Source organism: Haliotis asinina, chromosome 7, assembly GCF_037392515.1.
Source record: "Haliotis asinina isolate JCU_RB_2024 chromosome 7, JCU_Hal_asi_v2, whole genome shotgun sequence".
Classification (NCBI taxonomy): Eukaryota; Metazoa; Mollusca; class Gastropoda; order Lepetellida; family Haliotidae; genus Haliotis; species Haliotis asinina.
Window position 1 is genome coordinate 51,826,108 of NC_090286.1, and position 14,091 is coordinate 51,840,198.

General features: G+C 38.4%; 1 protein-coding gene across 2 annotated transcripts in view; it reads left to right on the top strand.

The window, feature by feature from the left end:
* Positions 1-12,748, top strand: part of LOC137291878 (ran-binding protein 3-like) — a 31,012-nt gene extending 18,264 nt beyond the window's left edge. For both annotated transcript variants that reach the window (XM_067823425.1, XM_067823424.1), the window contains exons 10-18: positions 269-425; positions 1,941-2,025; positions 3,490-3,637; positions 5,039-5,160; positions 5,852-5,975; positions 6,379-6,518; positions 9,065-9,228; positions 10,322-10,416; positions 12,150-12,748. In XM_067823425.1, the coding sequence (XP_067679526.1) occupies positions 269-425; positions 1,941-2,025; positions 3,490-3,637; positions 5,039-5,160; positions 5,852-5,975; positions 6,379-6,518; positions 9,065-9,228; positions 10,322-10,416; positions 12,150-12,202 (1,088 nt within the window). In that variant the 3' untranslated portion in view covers positions 12,203-12,748. The remainder of the gene's footprint in view (positions 1-268; positions 426-1,940; positions 2,026-3,489; positions 3,638-5,038; positions 5,161-5,851; positions 5,976-6,378; positions 6,519-9,064; positions 9,229-10,321; positions 10,417-12,149) is intronic.
* Positions 12,749-14,091: the final 1,343 nt, after the last annotated feature.

Sequence of the window (14,091 nt, forward strand, 5' to 3'; positions counted from 1 at the left end):
TGAAAAAGGAGATGATGACTATCTACATGTTGGTCAGTCATATTTTATGACACACTGAAGATCATTGTCAGGTTGGAAGAGAGGGTTCCCTAAATTGGCACACCCTCTATACTGGCATTTTTTTGCCAGTCCCAGTAAATGACAGTTTAGAGGGCTTCCACTGTGTGTCCATTGTATGTAACTTGTACAATGCATAGCGTGTTTTGTGACAAGATGTGTCCCTAGTCTATATGACCTTGTATGCAAGTTCTACTGTATGTTTGTGTAGAGGGTCACAGGGAGGAGAATGAAGACGAGGCATGTGAGGACAAGGAGGTGTCTTCCACGTCCCTCCCAGTCAAGAGCCCAGACAAACCCCAGGCAGCCAAACAGATCACCGACAATGGCCTCTTCTCTGCTGCTGCTGCCGTGGCACCAGAAAACAGGTTACCACTTTTTAGGTTTTCTTATGCCATTAAACATCAAAGCCTTTTTGTTAGGTTTTAGAGAGTGGTAATAAGGATCATTACTTGTATGCATGTTATAGTATGACCAGAAATGTGAGGATTTTTGGAATATGATCGATTGGATTTCTAGTATAAACAGCCTTGACCAGCTGTCAAGTGTTTGGTTTCATTCAAGAGAGACAACTCTATTAATCCTTTTTCATTAGTTAGCGAAGAGTTAACCCCCTTCGTTTACATCCTAGAACATGACATTTTCAGTGATCCTCAGGAAGTTGATTTTAGAGTGCTATAATAAGGACATCAGATCAGCTAGAGTGATTTCAAGTAGAACAGGCATCCCTTCTTCCACTGTTTATCTTGTTTTGAAAATGGCAAATGGATATGGCATTGAGCACTGGGGAGGCGCAGGTAGGCCCAGAAAATTGACAGTCTGTGAGAGGAGGCAGCTTGGTATTCTTGTTTCTGAAAACAAACAGTGTTTAGAAAACTGCAGGCTGGATATGATTGATAGAGGAACTGTGGCTGTCTGTTTAGAGAGAATTAGAACTGAGCTGCATACAGTGGGTTGGCAGAAAAGTCATGGAATTCCATCACCTTAACAACTGGTGCTTACAGCATAGAAATCTTAGCTGGGACAATGTGATTTTCTTAAATGAAAGTTATGTGTGGTTATTTCCTAATACACTGAAATTCTGGACCAAATAAAACCCCTGTGTCTGCGCTCAAAGTGCAGTCTGAAATTAAATGTGTGGGGTAGCACATCTGTGTTATGGTTTACTGAACAGTGAGCGGTAAAAAGATATTCTCGAGGGACATTTACTTCCGTCTGCTCACTTGTTATGTTGAAATTTTTGGATTTTCCAGCAGGACAACGGCCCAAAACGTCGTTCAGAGCATTCACTGACCTAGTTTCAGACCCAAAATATGACATCATGCCCCTGGCATGTAATGAAAGGGGATATAGGCGACACCTCATCTGTCTGTCCATCTGTCCTTCCATCTGTAATCATTTTTTGTTTCTGGAGCATTACTCAAAAATGTTAAATATTTTTAGTCCAAAATTAGTAGATATAATAGACTGAACCTAAGGTTGTACCTTTTGCTATTGACAGATTTTTGGCATTTTTATTTATTTATTTTTTTGTTTTCCATGGAAACATTTTGGCCTTAGTCTAATGAGAGGAGGGGGGAGGGCTTTGTTTTCGGAGCATAACTCAAAAACCGTATAATATTTTTCTGCAAAACTTGGTAGATATATCAGTCAGAACCTATAGTAGTGCCTTTTGCTATTTACAGGGTTTTACGGTTTATTATTTTCTCAAAACTTCTTGATCAGTAGTATGCCCCGTCGCATGCCCATGATGACTTGACAAAATACTAATTGTTCTCCTGTCTTTGAATCTGGAGTTATGTTCTGCGAATATTCACTTTTAATGCATGAGTAATGACACAAAATGTACATGACATAATACATCCCTGTTTATTGTGTTACAGTGTGGCAGATTCCACATCAAAATCAGCGGCTGGAGCTGAAGGAGGGGAGTTCATATTTGGACAAAATTTAACAGAACGTGTCACAGTGAGTACAATCATGGAGATAAAATCCCTGAGCATACATACTGAATGATTGTGACTCAAAACCATGATATGACTATAGCGATCATGGGAAATTATCTAGGAATGATTTTTAACCTGCTTAACTACGATTTGAAAAAAGTTTCAATACCTTACTTACCTTGTTAACTTCAGGAGACTTTTTTATTCTCCAGCATGTAAAGCAGGGGATATAGTTGACATCTCATCTGTCTGTCCGTCCGTTAGCTGTCTGTAATCATTTTGTTTTCAGCACCTAATTGCAAAACTATTCAGTATTTTTCACCAACAATTGGCAGATATATCAAAAAGTACCTAACCTGTTGTCTTTTCCTATTTCCAGATTTTTGTTATTTTTCTTTTTCTTGGTTTCTATGGAAATGATTTTAACTTCAAAGGGAGGGGTGACCTTCGTTCCAGAGCACAACTGAAAAAACGTTCGATATGTTTTAACAGAACTTGGTAGATATGTCAAACATAAGCTAAAGTGGTGCCATTTGCTATTTGCAGATTTTTGTTGTTTTTATTTTGCTTGGTTTCAATGGAAACAATTCGGACAGTCTCAAAAGGGGATGGTTGACTTTTGTTTCCGCAGCATTTTAATTGTTTCCATGGAAACGATTCAGACGCAGTCTCATAAGGGAGAGATTGGCTTCAATTCGAAAACTATTTAATATCTTTCAACAGATCTTGGCAGATATATGAGACAGATGTTGAAGTGGTGCCTTTTGCTGTTTACAGATATATAGCTTTTATATTTTTCATGATTTTCATGGAAATGATTCAAATTTAGTCCTAAAAATCATCAAGTAACTGTCAGATGGTTTGTCCTTTCAAATATGTGTGGGCCAGTGGGGATATGTCATCTTTGGAAGCTGAGTTATGGTGTATTTGCTGTTCTTCCACCACAGTCAGCAATATCTCAGCAATATCCTGACGATGGTATCTATAGATAGAATCTGATGATTGAGGTAATAAGCATCGATCTAAACAGATTAGTTAAAATTACTTGCATCATCCATGTCTGACAACCTTATCCCATTGAGTTAGTTTTCTCTTACCACAATACACATGAAGATGCAGGTTACAAATTAGTCTTCAGCCACCGGTGCTTTCGTAGAAACCTACTAACAAGATCAGGTGGTCTGTCTCGCTGGTTAGCAAATAGTTTGAAAGAAGAGAGACATGAGAATATTTTTGGATGCAAAGATCTGTCAGTATGTCAAATGGAAATATTGAGCAGGAATCTCTAGTTGGTAGCTGTTCCTACAAAAATGACACCTTTCAGAGTGACAGCTGCAAATAACGATTGGTGTCTAATTGTGATACAGCCAACAATAACAATGATGTTGAAGGATGCACTGAAATTCTACCAAACATTTGTTGTGGGTTTTATAAGGGGTATTTTTTGTGTTTTTTATGTAGCAAAAACATTTATTTTTCAATTCAGGGAGTGTCTTCATCTCAAGCTGCCAGTGAGTCAGCATCAGGATTTGTGTTCGGTCAGAATTTAGCAGACAGAGTAGTCCATTCAGATGCAGGTTCGCCCCCTCCTGACACCGAGACAAACGGGAAGGAGGCAGAGTCATGTCCCTCAGGTAAGAAAGTCCACGACTTCTTCATGAATCTACCCTTGAATCATATAAATCCCTCATGCAGTCTTGATATTCTTAACAATTTTCCTGGACAATTTCTGCTTTGAAATAGTAGAATTTGTTGGTCCAAGTGTATCAAAGACTTGTCAGCTTTGATGTCCATAATCATTGTAGAAGAAACTGAAGTCTTCTGAAAATGTTTGAAGTTGAACACTACAGGCTTCATTAGATCAAAGGGAGATAATTAAGACACCCTACTAGCATGTTTTCAGTTACTTCCTCTTCAGGGGTCTGATTCTATTTCAAAATATTGAATTACTTCTGTATCAAGAGCAATTGTAAATAAATCAGGAAAGGTGGTCATTGCAATATACCATTAATTCAGTTAAAATATCACCTATTTACTATCTCAGTATTTTTGGAATGCATTGCTCAGAAGTAGTGAGTGAGTCAAACTAGAAGTACGATACAGCTTTTTAATATAAATAAATATTAATATGAACTTAATATTATTTTAATTGCTGTTTTTGGATACATGTGTCTAAGTAAGATAATTATACTCGTAGATGAGTCATTTTGATGTTTTATTATGCAACGAATAGTTTGATCAACCAATCACTGAGTAAGACATGAGGCAAGCTGACCTTCTGCATTGATCATGAAACTAAATATATAGACCTGTAATTGTCAAGTAACAATTATGACTTATTACAAGACAAAGTGCTGATACCAAAGTATATATACATATATGGTCATACTATGGCAACTGAAGTTCATTTCAGGGCACTGAATAGTGGCAATCTGATCATGGTTGTTCATTTCAAGGCACTGATTAGTGACAATCTAATGATGATTGTTCTAAACATCAATGGTTTGGAGGAAGGTGGTGACCACTTCTCACATAGTTTTTGCACAAGGTTATCACCTGATAGCAGTTGTTGGATCACTTGATTAATGCTTAGAACAGTTTATTTGGCTTTAAATCATGTATACTGTTGTAACAACTGTTACAGGTTTATCACTACGTTTGACATAGAGCATTTGCAGAAGGTGGCTGGATAGGTTGACGTGGCATGGTATATTAGTGGGATAGCACTAGCAAAAATGCTAAAGTTCATGGACATCGTACCAGCTGCCTTGAATGCACTCATTGAGTAAATAGGGGATAGTAAATATTTAACTCAATTCCACATCTCTACTGTTTACCTGCATGTCTGCTTCAAGTGTATACTGCAGGATTAGAGTTCCATGTAACTGGATTAAGATCGGTTTGTCGAACAAGAACCCTAAAGTTCTACCACTGTGGATTTTTGTCTTGATGATAGATTACATGCATACTATCAATGGATAGATGAACAAAATGCTTGGACATGATTACATGTGTGAAAATGATGCCCTTTCCAGATTCTGGAGGCCAGACACTGGAGGAATCAGCACGAGAGTACCAGGCCAAGCATGGAGTTAAACCAGATCTTAAAGAAGTGGAGATAGTTACTGGGGAGGAGGATGAATCTAATGTACTGCAGGTGAGCTACAGAACAGATTGTTACCTGTTTTGTTCATACTGAAGGCCAGATGTTTCTTGCACGTTTAATGGTGCAGTGTGTTTAGGCTGAAATTCAACAGCTCTTAACAGTGTTTTAAGTTAAGGTTCAGAACATTGTGAGTTGGAATTTAAAAATATTTGCAGGGTTCCCTTGAGTACCGATAACAGATTAGCATATGGAATAAGACTAACAACAGGAAATTAATGATATGCATAACCATAGTTACTGTTAACAAAAAAGAGTCTTTGGACCACTCATATTCAGGGCTTAGATTTTCGAAACTCTCTTAGCGCTAAGATAGTCGTAAGTGCCACACATTAACATTAACTTACGACTATCTTAGCGCTAAGAGAGCCTCGAAAATCTAGGCCCTAGTTTAGAATGAATGCTATGCTAAGGATTGACCAAAGTGACTGATATCCATGAGGTGGTTCATTATGTGGTGTAGAACCCAAAAGGTAATGATCCAGACTTTTGTCTATAAAATAGGTTCTATGTTTGTCATCCTTCAAATTACAAAACCAAACAATTAAATGTGTTAATTCTCCACAAGTCGACTGTTTAGACTTATATCATTTCCCAGTGTCACAATGCATAGTTAGTTATATGTCTTCCCTTATGCCTGATCAAATGTACTCATTTGTCAACATTTGCTTTTCTTTCTTTCCAGGCAAATTGTAAATTGTTTTTATTTGATGGTGAAAAACAGAATTGGAATGAAAGAGGCCGAGGAGTATTAAAACTTAATGATATGTCTCCATCGAATCCTGCGGAGCAGTTTCATTCTCGTTTAAGTGAGTACCTGATTTGTTATTGCCCCCCGCAATGCACTTTGCCAGGGTATTAAAATGCACCCTGTCTGTCCGTGCATGCACATTTATCTTTTCCGGAGCAGAACTTTAAAACCATTCAATATTTCTTCACCAAACTTGGTGCAGAGATACATCTGGTGGTGTATTAGTGCCTTTTGGTAGTTTGGGTATTCTTCATAAAATATTTTTACGTTTCCATGACAACAAATGTGACTTAGACTGAAATTGTAGGTAATGTGGGGGGATATTGATCAACAAGACTGTCTTCTTGTTACATGTTTATTGCTTTCACATTCTATTAGTTTTATCTTTGCACATTGTGAGTCCAGCTGCTTGAAAGGTGGCCACTTTTGCAAATATTGATAGTGTTTGTTTCATGTTTCAGTAATGCGCACACAAGGTAGTTTGCGACTCATACTCAACACCAAAATCTGGTCAGGCATGATGGTGGAGAGAGCTAGTTCCAAGAGTTTACGTATCACAGCAACAGACGGAGACGATGGGGTGAAAGTCTTTTTGGTCACTGTGAGTAGTACTGTTCTTTCTTAAGAAGATATCAACTGGTGTGTTACCAGGGAATGAGTGAATCATGTCAACCGTGCTTGTTGTAGTTCATCTTCTGATAAGGATGGGGTTGACCTTTACGAAACACTGGTCTTCTAGGTGGAACTGATATGGCTGGAATGTTGCCGACTTTGGCATAAAACATTGTCCAGTGCATCATCAAGGCTGTGACCTTATGCCGTTTACACTGATTTGTGAAAATTGCAGCTCAAGGGAACCACAAGTTGCTTTTCATTGGCACACAAATAGAGTGAGTGAGTGTGTTTTGTTTTACGCCACACTCAGCAGTTGTGCCGCTAAATGGTGGTGGTCTGTAAATAATCGAGTCTTGACCAGACAGTTGGGAACTCATGTTATGTGTCAACCATGTCAGCAGGCCTGACCACCCGATCCTGTCAATTGCCTCTTCCGAACATGGGTTACTGAAGATTAATTCAAATCTTCATCTTCAAGGGCCACTCCCAATGATTTGGGAAATCATGACCCGATGTTTTTAGAAAATGCTGAAAAACATTACATCTGATTCTCTCATCTATCTGATTATTAAAGTGTCACTGACTGAGCTATTGCTCTGAATGTATACTACTGATGGGAAAATGATCTTGAGTCGCTATTACTGCTTGACAAATATTAGATGAGTCATGACCTAACAAATGACCCCAATTTGCATATATGGGAACGCCCTCAAGAACATTCCATTTGAAACAAGGGAAACAGGTTGTCGTCTAAATATTGAAAAGTTCAATTTCCTTGTTTGTGTCATGTCGTGATGATGTTTTGCTGAACTGAATCTCTCTATGAGATACATCTTAAACAGTAGCGGTATTGATTTCACGTCATGGTCAGCATGTTGCACATACTTAATTGCCAATCTACCTGTAGCAACCAAGTGTATTCATCCAGATTACTTCCTCTGCCTGCTTGTCACAAACACGTTCACTGTACTGGCTCATCTACGAGGGGATGTCAATAAGTTTTGAGCCTTGAGCGTTTTTCATACCCAGGTGTCACAGCCTATGGTACGACATTGAACCTTGGGGTGTAGCTGATGTGATATATAAGTTTTGGTATCCTACTCTCAGAAGTTATTGAACAGCTCACATTGACAGAAAGATACCCCCATCACGGCAGTGAAAATGAATAAAATTGAGTGTAGAGCAGTAATTAAGTTTTTAGTTCTTGAAGGAAACTCGGCAAAGAGCATTGAAGAAAGGCTTTCAGCAGTTTATGGGAAGTCTTCCCCTTCATCTGCTACCATCAAACGATGGATCAATGAATTTAAGCATGGTAGAGAGAGTCTTGAAGATGACCCCTGTCCAGGTTGCCCAACAACAAGCACTAGTGAGGAAAACATTGACAGAGTGCATAGACTTGTGCTGGAAAATCGTCGAATCACACTCCATGAGTTAGAGGAGACCACAGGCATTTCACACGGATCCATCAAGACAATTCTTCATGAACATGTTGTCATGTCTAAGGTGTGCGCAAGATGGCTGCCAAGAATGCTTACAGATGAAATGAAGCAAACAAGGGTCACCATAAGCAACTCCATGCTAACCAGATACAACAAGAATCCAGAAGATTTTCACTTAAGGCTAGTAACCTGTGATGAAACCTGGATCCACCACTATGATCCTGAGAGCAAACAAGAATCCATGGAATGGAAACATGTCACTTCTCCCAGGACCAAAAAGTTCAAAGCCTCCAGATCAGTGCAGAAGGTAATGGCAACAGTCTTCTGTAATAGCAAAGGCGTCATCCACATAGATTACTTACCAAAAGGAAGAACAATGAATGTGGAATATTACGCTAACTTGTTGAGGCAAGTGTGACAGTCAATCAAGGAGAAGCAGCGGGGCAAGATCAGACGTGGTATACTCTCCAGACCTGGCACCAAGTGATTGCCATCTGTTCCCAAATCTCAAGAAACACTTGCGTGGTCGTAGATTTCAGGATGATAATGAGCTTATTGCTGCTACTGAGGCTTGGTTTGAGGACCAAAATGGCGCTTTCTACAGAGATGGCATCAGCGCCTGGCAGAAAAGATGGAACAAGTGTCTTGACTCACAAGGGGACTATGTTGAAAATAAATGTGGTTCATACCAATATTTTGTTTTTCTATGCAAGGCTCAAAACTTATTGACATCCCCTCGTAGTACTTGTCAAGCAGAACTCACCTCTGTGGGAAGCCATGTTTTATGGTGCATTTTTATGAGTTGCAAATGTAAAATGTAAAGTAATGTGTCAGTTGACACTTTTCCCAGGTTTTTGGGTTAGTTTAGACCTCAGATTCAATCTCACTTCTTTAATTAAGCCATTTCACCCTGATGATGTGTATCACATCACTGGATTGTGTGGTCCAGACATCATTATGCACAGGTTGGATATGGTGACCAGTCAGCCAAGTCGTAAGGCAATCAATTCCATTTGGTTGTCAGTTGCCAAGAAGCAAATGAATAACCACATGTGTCATATTGCAACTTTCATGATTTCGTTACTTTATTCAGGCTGCCCCCAAAGACAGTGAAAATATTTTGCGAGCTATTGATTGGAGAGTCCAACGGCTGAAGATGTGGGAGGAGAAGGAGAGGTCACGTGGTGATGACCGAGTTAGCGAGAAGAGAAAGGCCGATTCTACAGATGCACAAGATTCGCCTTTGAAACGACAAAAGTAATATAGAAAACTATGATTGGATTTTCTTTTGTCTCATTGTTTTATGTATCACAGAAATCTTCAATTACGAAATCTGTCTGAGTTCGAACTACTGTTGTTACTTGTGTATTGGTAACTTTGTGACTGTCTCCTATGTTTACTTTTAGAGTCAGTTGAATTCAGTTTTAGTTTTAGCAAAATTGAAGGATTGTTAACTGGTTTAGAAATATAGCCCTTAAGTGAAATTAATGAAGACCACAATCAGTGGAAGTTTGCTTGTCCTTAGCAAGATGTTTTAGTTGTAGACCAGCAGAAGTAATTTTCTGTTTCCTTAAAAAGAAAATAGGACCTTTTTCAACTTGTGATACTGTTTTATAATTTTTATGTAAACTTGACATTATCTCGTTAATTTTGTGAGATATAAGGTGTCATTTCCTCATCATTGTGATATTATCCCAAAGTAGCGTCTGCCATATTCATTTGCCAAAACATTTCTGCAATCAATCTTTTTACAATTCAGCACAGGATGCTGCAAACTTTTAAAGCTAATTTTCAGGAATTTCATAGTTTGGCAACTATTTGAATAGTGGAGGATTATTTTCCGATGAACTTGATCACAACCTGAAGCTTTTTGAAGTCAATCTATCAACCACAAGTGGGCAAATCTTTTTTTGTGTGTGTGAGTAAGTATGAAGTCACACCGCTTTTAGCAATATTCCAGCAGTATCATGGTGGGAGACACCAGAAATGGGCTTAACACATTGTACCCATATGAAGAGTCGATCCCTGGACTTGGGTGTGATGAGCAAATGCTTTAACCACTAGGCTAAGCCACCGCCTCACTTTGAGAGTATCTCTGAAAACAAGTTCAAACTCAAACTACAGTCAAGTGTCACAGTCATCTAAGGTGCTATTAGCCTTCAGAGGTGCTCCCAGTGCATGGCAGGATTGTGCCGTTGCATGGATTAGAATTCTTGCGATATCTGCGTTAGTTCATTTCTTCGGTGTGATTGACCTTTATCACTTTCTGCTGTCCTTCCACTGTTTAATGATGTAATAGAAATACTCTTCTAAACAACACTGCCTGATTAACCTGCTGTGCTTTTACCAGAAAGCCAACCGCCCCACACCAAGCTGAGGGAGGGGCCCCCACCAACCTGAGGCGTGAAGAGTCTGACAGCAGTGTACAGGACCCAGAAACAGAGGGTTTGTACCTTACTCACTGAATTACTGACATATTTGCCAGAATTGTAACATTTGACATGATTTATTTCAAATATGTGTATTTTAATAATTACTAAATTGAGGTGTATTTTTGTGAAGAAGATGAATCAAAATTCACACTTTCTATTAGTTATATACAGTTATACAGTTGTAGTATTGCATCCCTCAGTACAGACCCCCTTAATGGATATTTATCATCGATATGGTGCTGCAAACTCCGTAATTACTAAAATAGCATCACGATTATGTCAATCAAAACATTGAGGCAGACTACTGATATTTCATGGTAGGTCTGACTTACAACATATGATTTCCCTCCATATACTTTAAATAAAATATCTATACATTAAAGTGACCATCTCAGGACTCCATGTAAACACTGGATAATGGAGAGGATACTCAGCAATAATAGAATATATGTTTGTCTACATATTTGGCCTCCCCAAATTTGAAAAAGATGTAGTTTCTTTTTTAAATGAACTTTTAAGAAGTCGTTGCAGGAGGGTTGCACAGGAACTTGAGGACCGAGAAACTCACATATGTCAGTATGGCAACTACTTCCTAATTTCTGTCCAGAAAATTTAATCTGTTACTGGTATAACTTAAACACATGAGAATGTGTTATGAGTGTCATTCATTTTTCATTCCATTCGATCATGTTAATGTCTTCATACAAACACCTGGTTACGTCGATACATAGCCTCTTGATGCTGCACTTGTATCATGCCCATGTATCTAATACTTTGGCAAACCCTATATCCATTGAAGTGAGCATACATCACATGTCTTATGAAGCTCCTTGCTCCTAGTATGGGACAACATGATCAACATTAAACCGGAACCGGCAGCATATTCTGAAATTAAGATGCAGTCGTAGTGTATTTATCTAAAATCATAAATTTCATTGTAATTTGAATCATGATTGTGATGTTCATAGAATCTTCCAGTGAGTTTAGAGGGAAATGCTTTCTGAAATTGAATACAACTTTAAAATAAAACTAAAAGTGCTTTATGGTTCAACTTCTTTATTATACAAGGTCACAACGTTTCGAGACAGATTCTAGCCTCTTCTTCAGGTGAAGTGACTAGAATCTGTCTCGAAACGTTGTGACCTTGTATAATAAAGAAGTTGAACCATAAAGCACTTTTAGTTTGATTCCTCCAACTTCTAAATGCCTTTGAAACAACCTAACTTTAAAATGCTCAGGACATGAAACTAGACTGAACCATTTGTTTGACTTTCTACCCAAATGTCTTTCCCCTCATTTTAATGTTTAGCTTGTGTAAACTACAAATTTGAGAACAGTTCAGAATGAGTTGGCCTGTGTTATGGATTATGGAGAGAAATGTTAAATTGATAAATTACGTACCCAAGACCCATATCTTGTTACCTGGAGTGCAAAAAATATAGGCTTTAGCCGATTACAGGGTCAGGCTTGTTAGACTTATTGTAGAGTTGTATTGAGGGTTGCCTGTGTGATGAAATATAATCCATATCATCCCATCATTTGTTGCAATATCATTGGCTGGTCAAAGGGGAGGTATATGACTATATTCAACATATTTGTTAACTTTGAGATTCAGATTGTAATAGGTTCTTAGTTACAACTTTTTTCCCACTTACGTTTTATGTAAAGATATTGACTTTGATCCGCAAAAGTCTTTTTCGTATGAAAACATAAAGTAATCTCTGGTGTTTCCTTCCTCTTTGACAGCATCCTGTGAAAGTTTCTCATCCTCATTTACAGTACGATCTGAATCTGACTGAGTTACCATGGCAGCAGTCTCATCAAGTTACCGTGGCAACAGACCAGCTCACTTCAAGGTGTAGAACTTGATATGCTAATTGATGTGGAAACCAATGATGGATGAAACAGACATCAGTTTAACACTGTAACAGATTGCTGTCTTCCTCTTGCCACACGTGTGACACTGAAGCGTGTCGATTGGCTGCCATGGTTACATCGTTGTCAACATGTTTACTGTCACGTCACATCAGTGTTCATTGAGAAGATACACCACTGACTTATATAGTTCAAGGACGATTGTTTGAAATGGTTCTTCTGACAGCATTGCCATAAAAACCTGTAGATATGACAAGTGTCTTGTGCAATGTTAGCAAAGAATCTCTGACTTGTGTATGAAGTATTTTTGTAGGTGAACTCTACTCCGGTCATGCTTATATATCAATACACTAACTAGTGTGTTCAGAGATAAACATGGTAACAGTGCTGGTAATTTTCTTAACCGAAATGGAGATTTTCATCGACATTTGCTGTAACTTTGTATGGATAAAATGTTTTCCTTGTGTAAATGGTCTTGTATTTCTAATTAACATCGCAACACCCTGAGTGTGATTTCTGTTTTGTTGGGGATATTTGTGATATGCCAGTCCATTGAGCCTTGACCATGTTGATGCATTCTTGTTCTTTCTTCTCTATGAAGTATATGTTTCCTTGTTAGATTATGTTTCTCAAGGATTAATGGTCAAGTAACCATAGAAATTGACCATATTCACACTGACATTTCAAAGTGATTAACTGATTATGAGGTGGATGAAGATAATGCCACCAGGATATTCTGGAAGGTCAGTGAGTTGTCAGTGTTCCAGGTCAGATTAGACAAGGCAAGATGATGCAATGTTGTACCTGTGTGACCAAATGTGAAACAGCCTAGACAATTGCTGCAGGGGTAGACACTGACTCCAGTCTGAAAGTTACAAAACAGTGAAATTCTAATGGACTTCTTGTCTTCCCATATCTACTTAAATATCTACCACTAGTCAGTTTCACAAAGCTCTCGCAGCGCTACGACTATCATAGTCACTGTTACAGTATAGAAGGTAAGAATGCTACGAGAAAAGTTAGATCGTATGAGAGCCGTGTGGAACAGGGCCCAGATTGAGTTAAACCATGCTTGTGTCCATCCTTGTAGTAGACGTCAGAGGTAACTACTATATTTTCTTTATTTTGAATGCAAACTACAGTCTTTATAGTGAGAGGATTTATGCTGCGTTTGCAGTAATGGAGCAATATGATGGCAGGAGACACCAGTAATTGGTGTCACACATTGTGAACCTGCGTCTTGAGCATGAGGAGCAGATATCTTAACCACAAGATCTACCCCACCCCCACTACGGTGAGAAGTGACCAGGAATTTCATTGCTGAATACTAACTGTCAATGTGGTTTTCATTTTGCGGATGTTCACTTCTCCACATATTTTAATGCAGGAAGCTCATTCTGGTCTCATTTACATTTTTCCTCATCACTGTTATTCTTGTATTGGACATATTGTGTGTCCTGAATATATTAACAAACTCCACCTCCATATTTCCTGTTCCTGGGAAGTGATTTTGTTTTCATTGATTTTTCTTGAATTCTAACTGTTTGAAGATATTTACTTCATAGCTGATCAGTTGGCACAGTGGTTTCTGCTGTTGCCTTTCATTTATATGACTTGGGTTCAATTCCCAACATGACACAACAGTTAGTTTCACAGTCATCCAAAGCTCAAAATTGCCAAAGTTGTCACAACCCACTTCCTTTGTTTAATTGTTTAAAAAATAGGATCAATCTAACAAATAGTTTTGAAAAGCCTTCTCTTAATTTGAGACTGTCAGATACGGCAACATGCTGATATGGAAATATTGATGAGT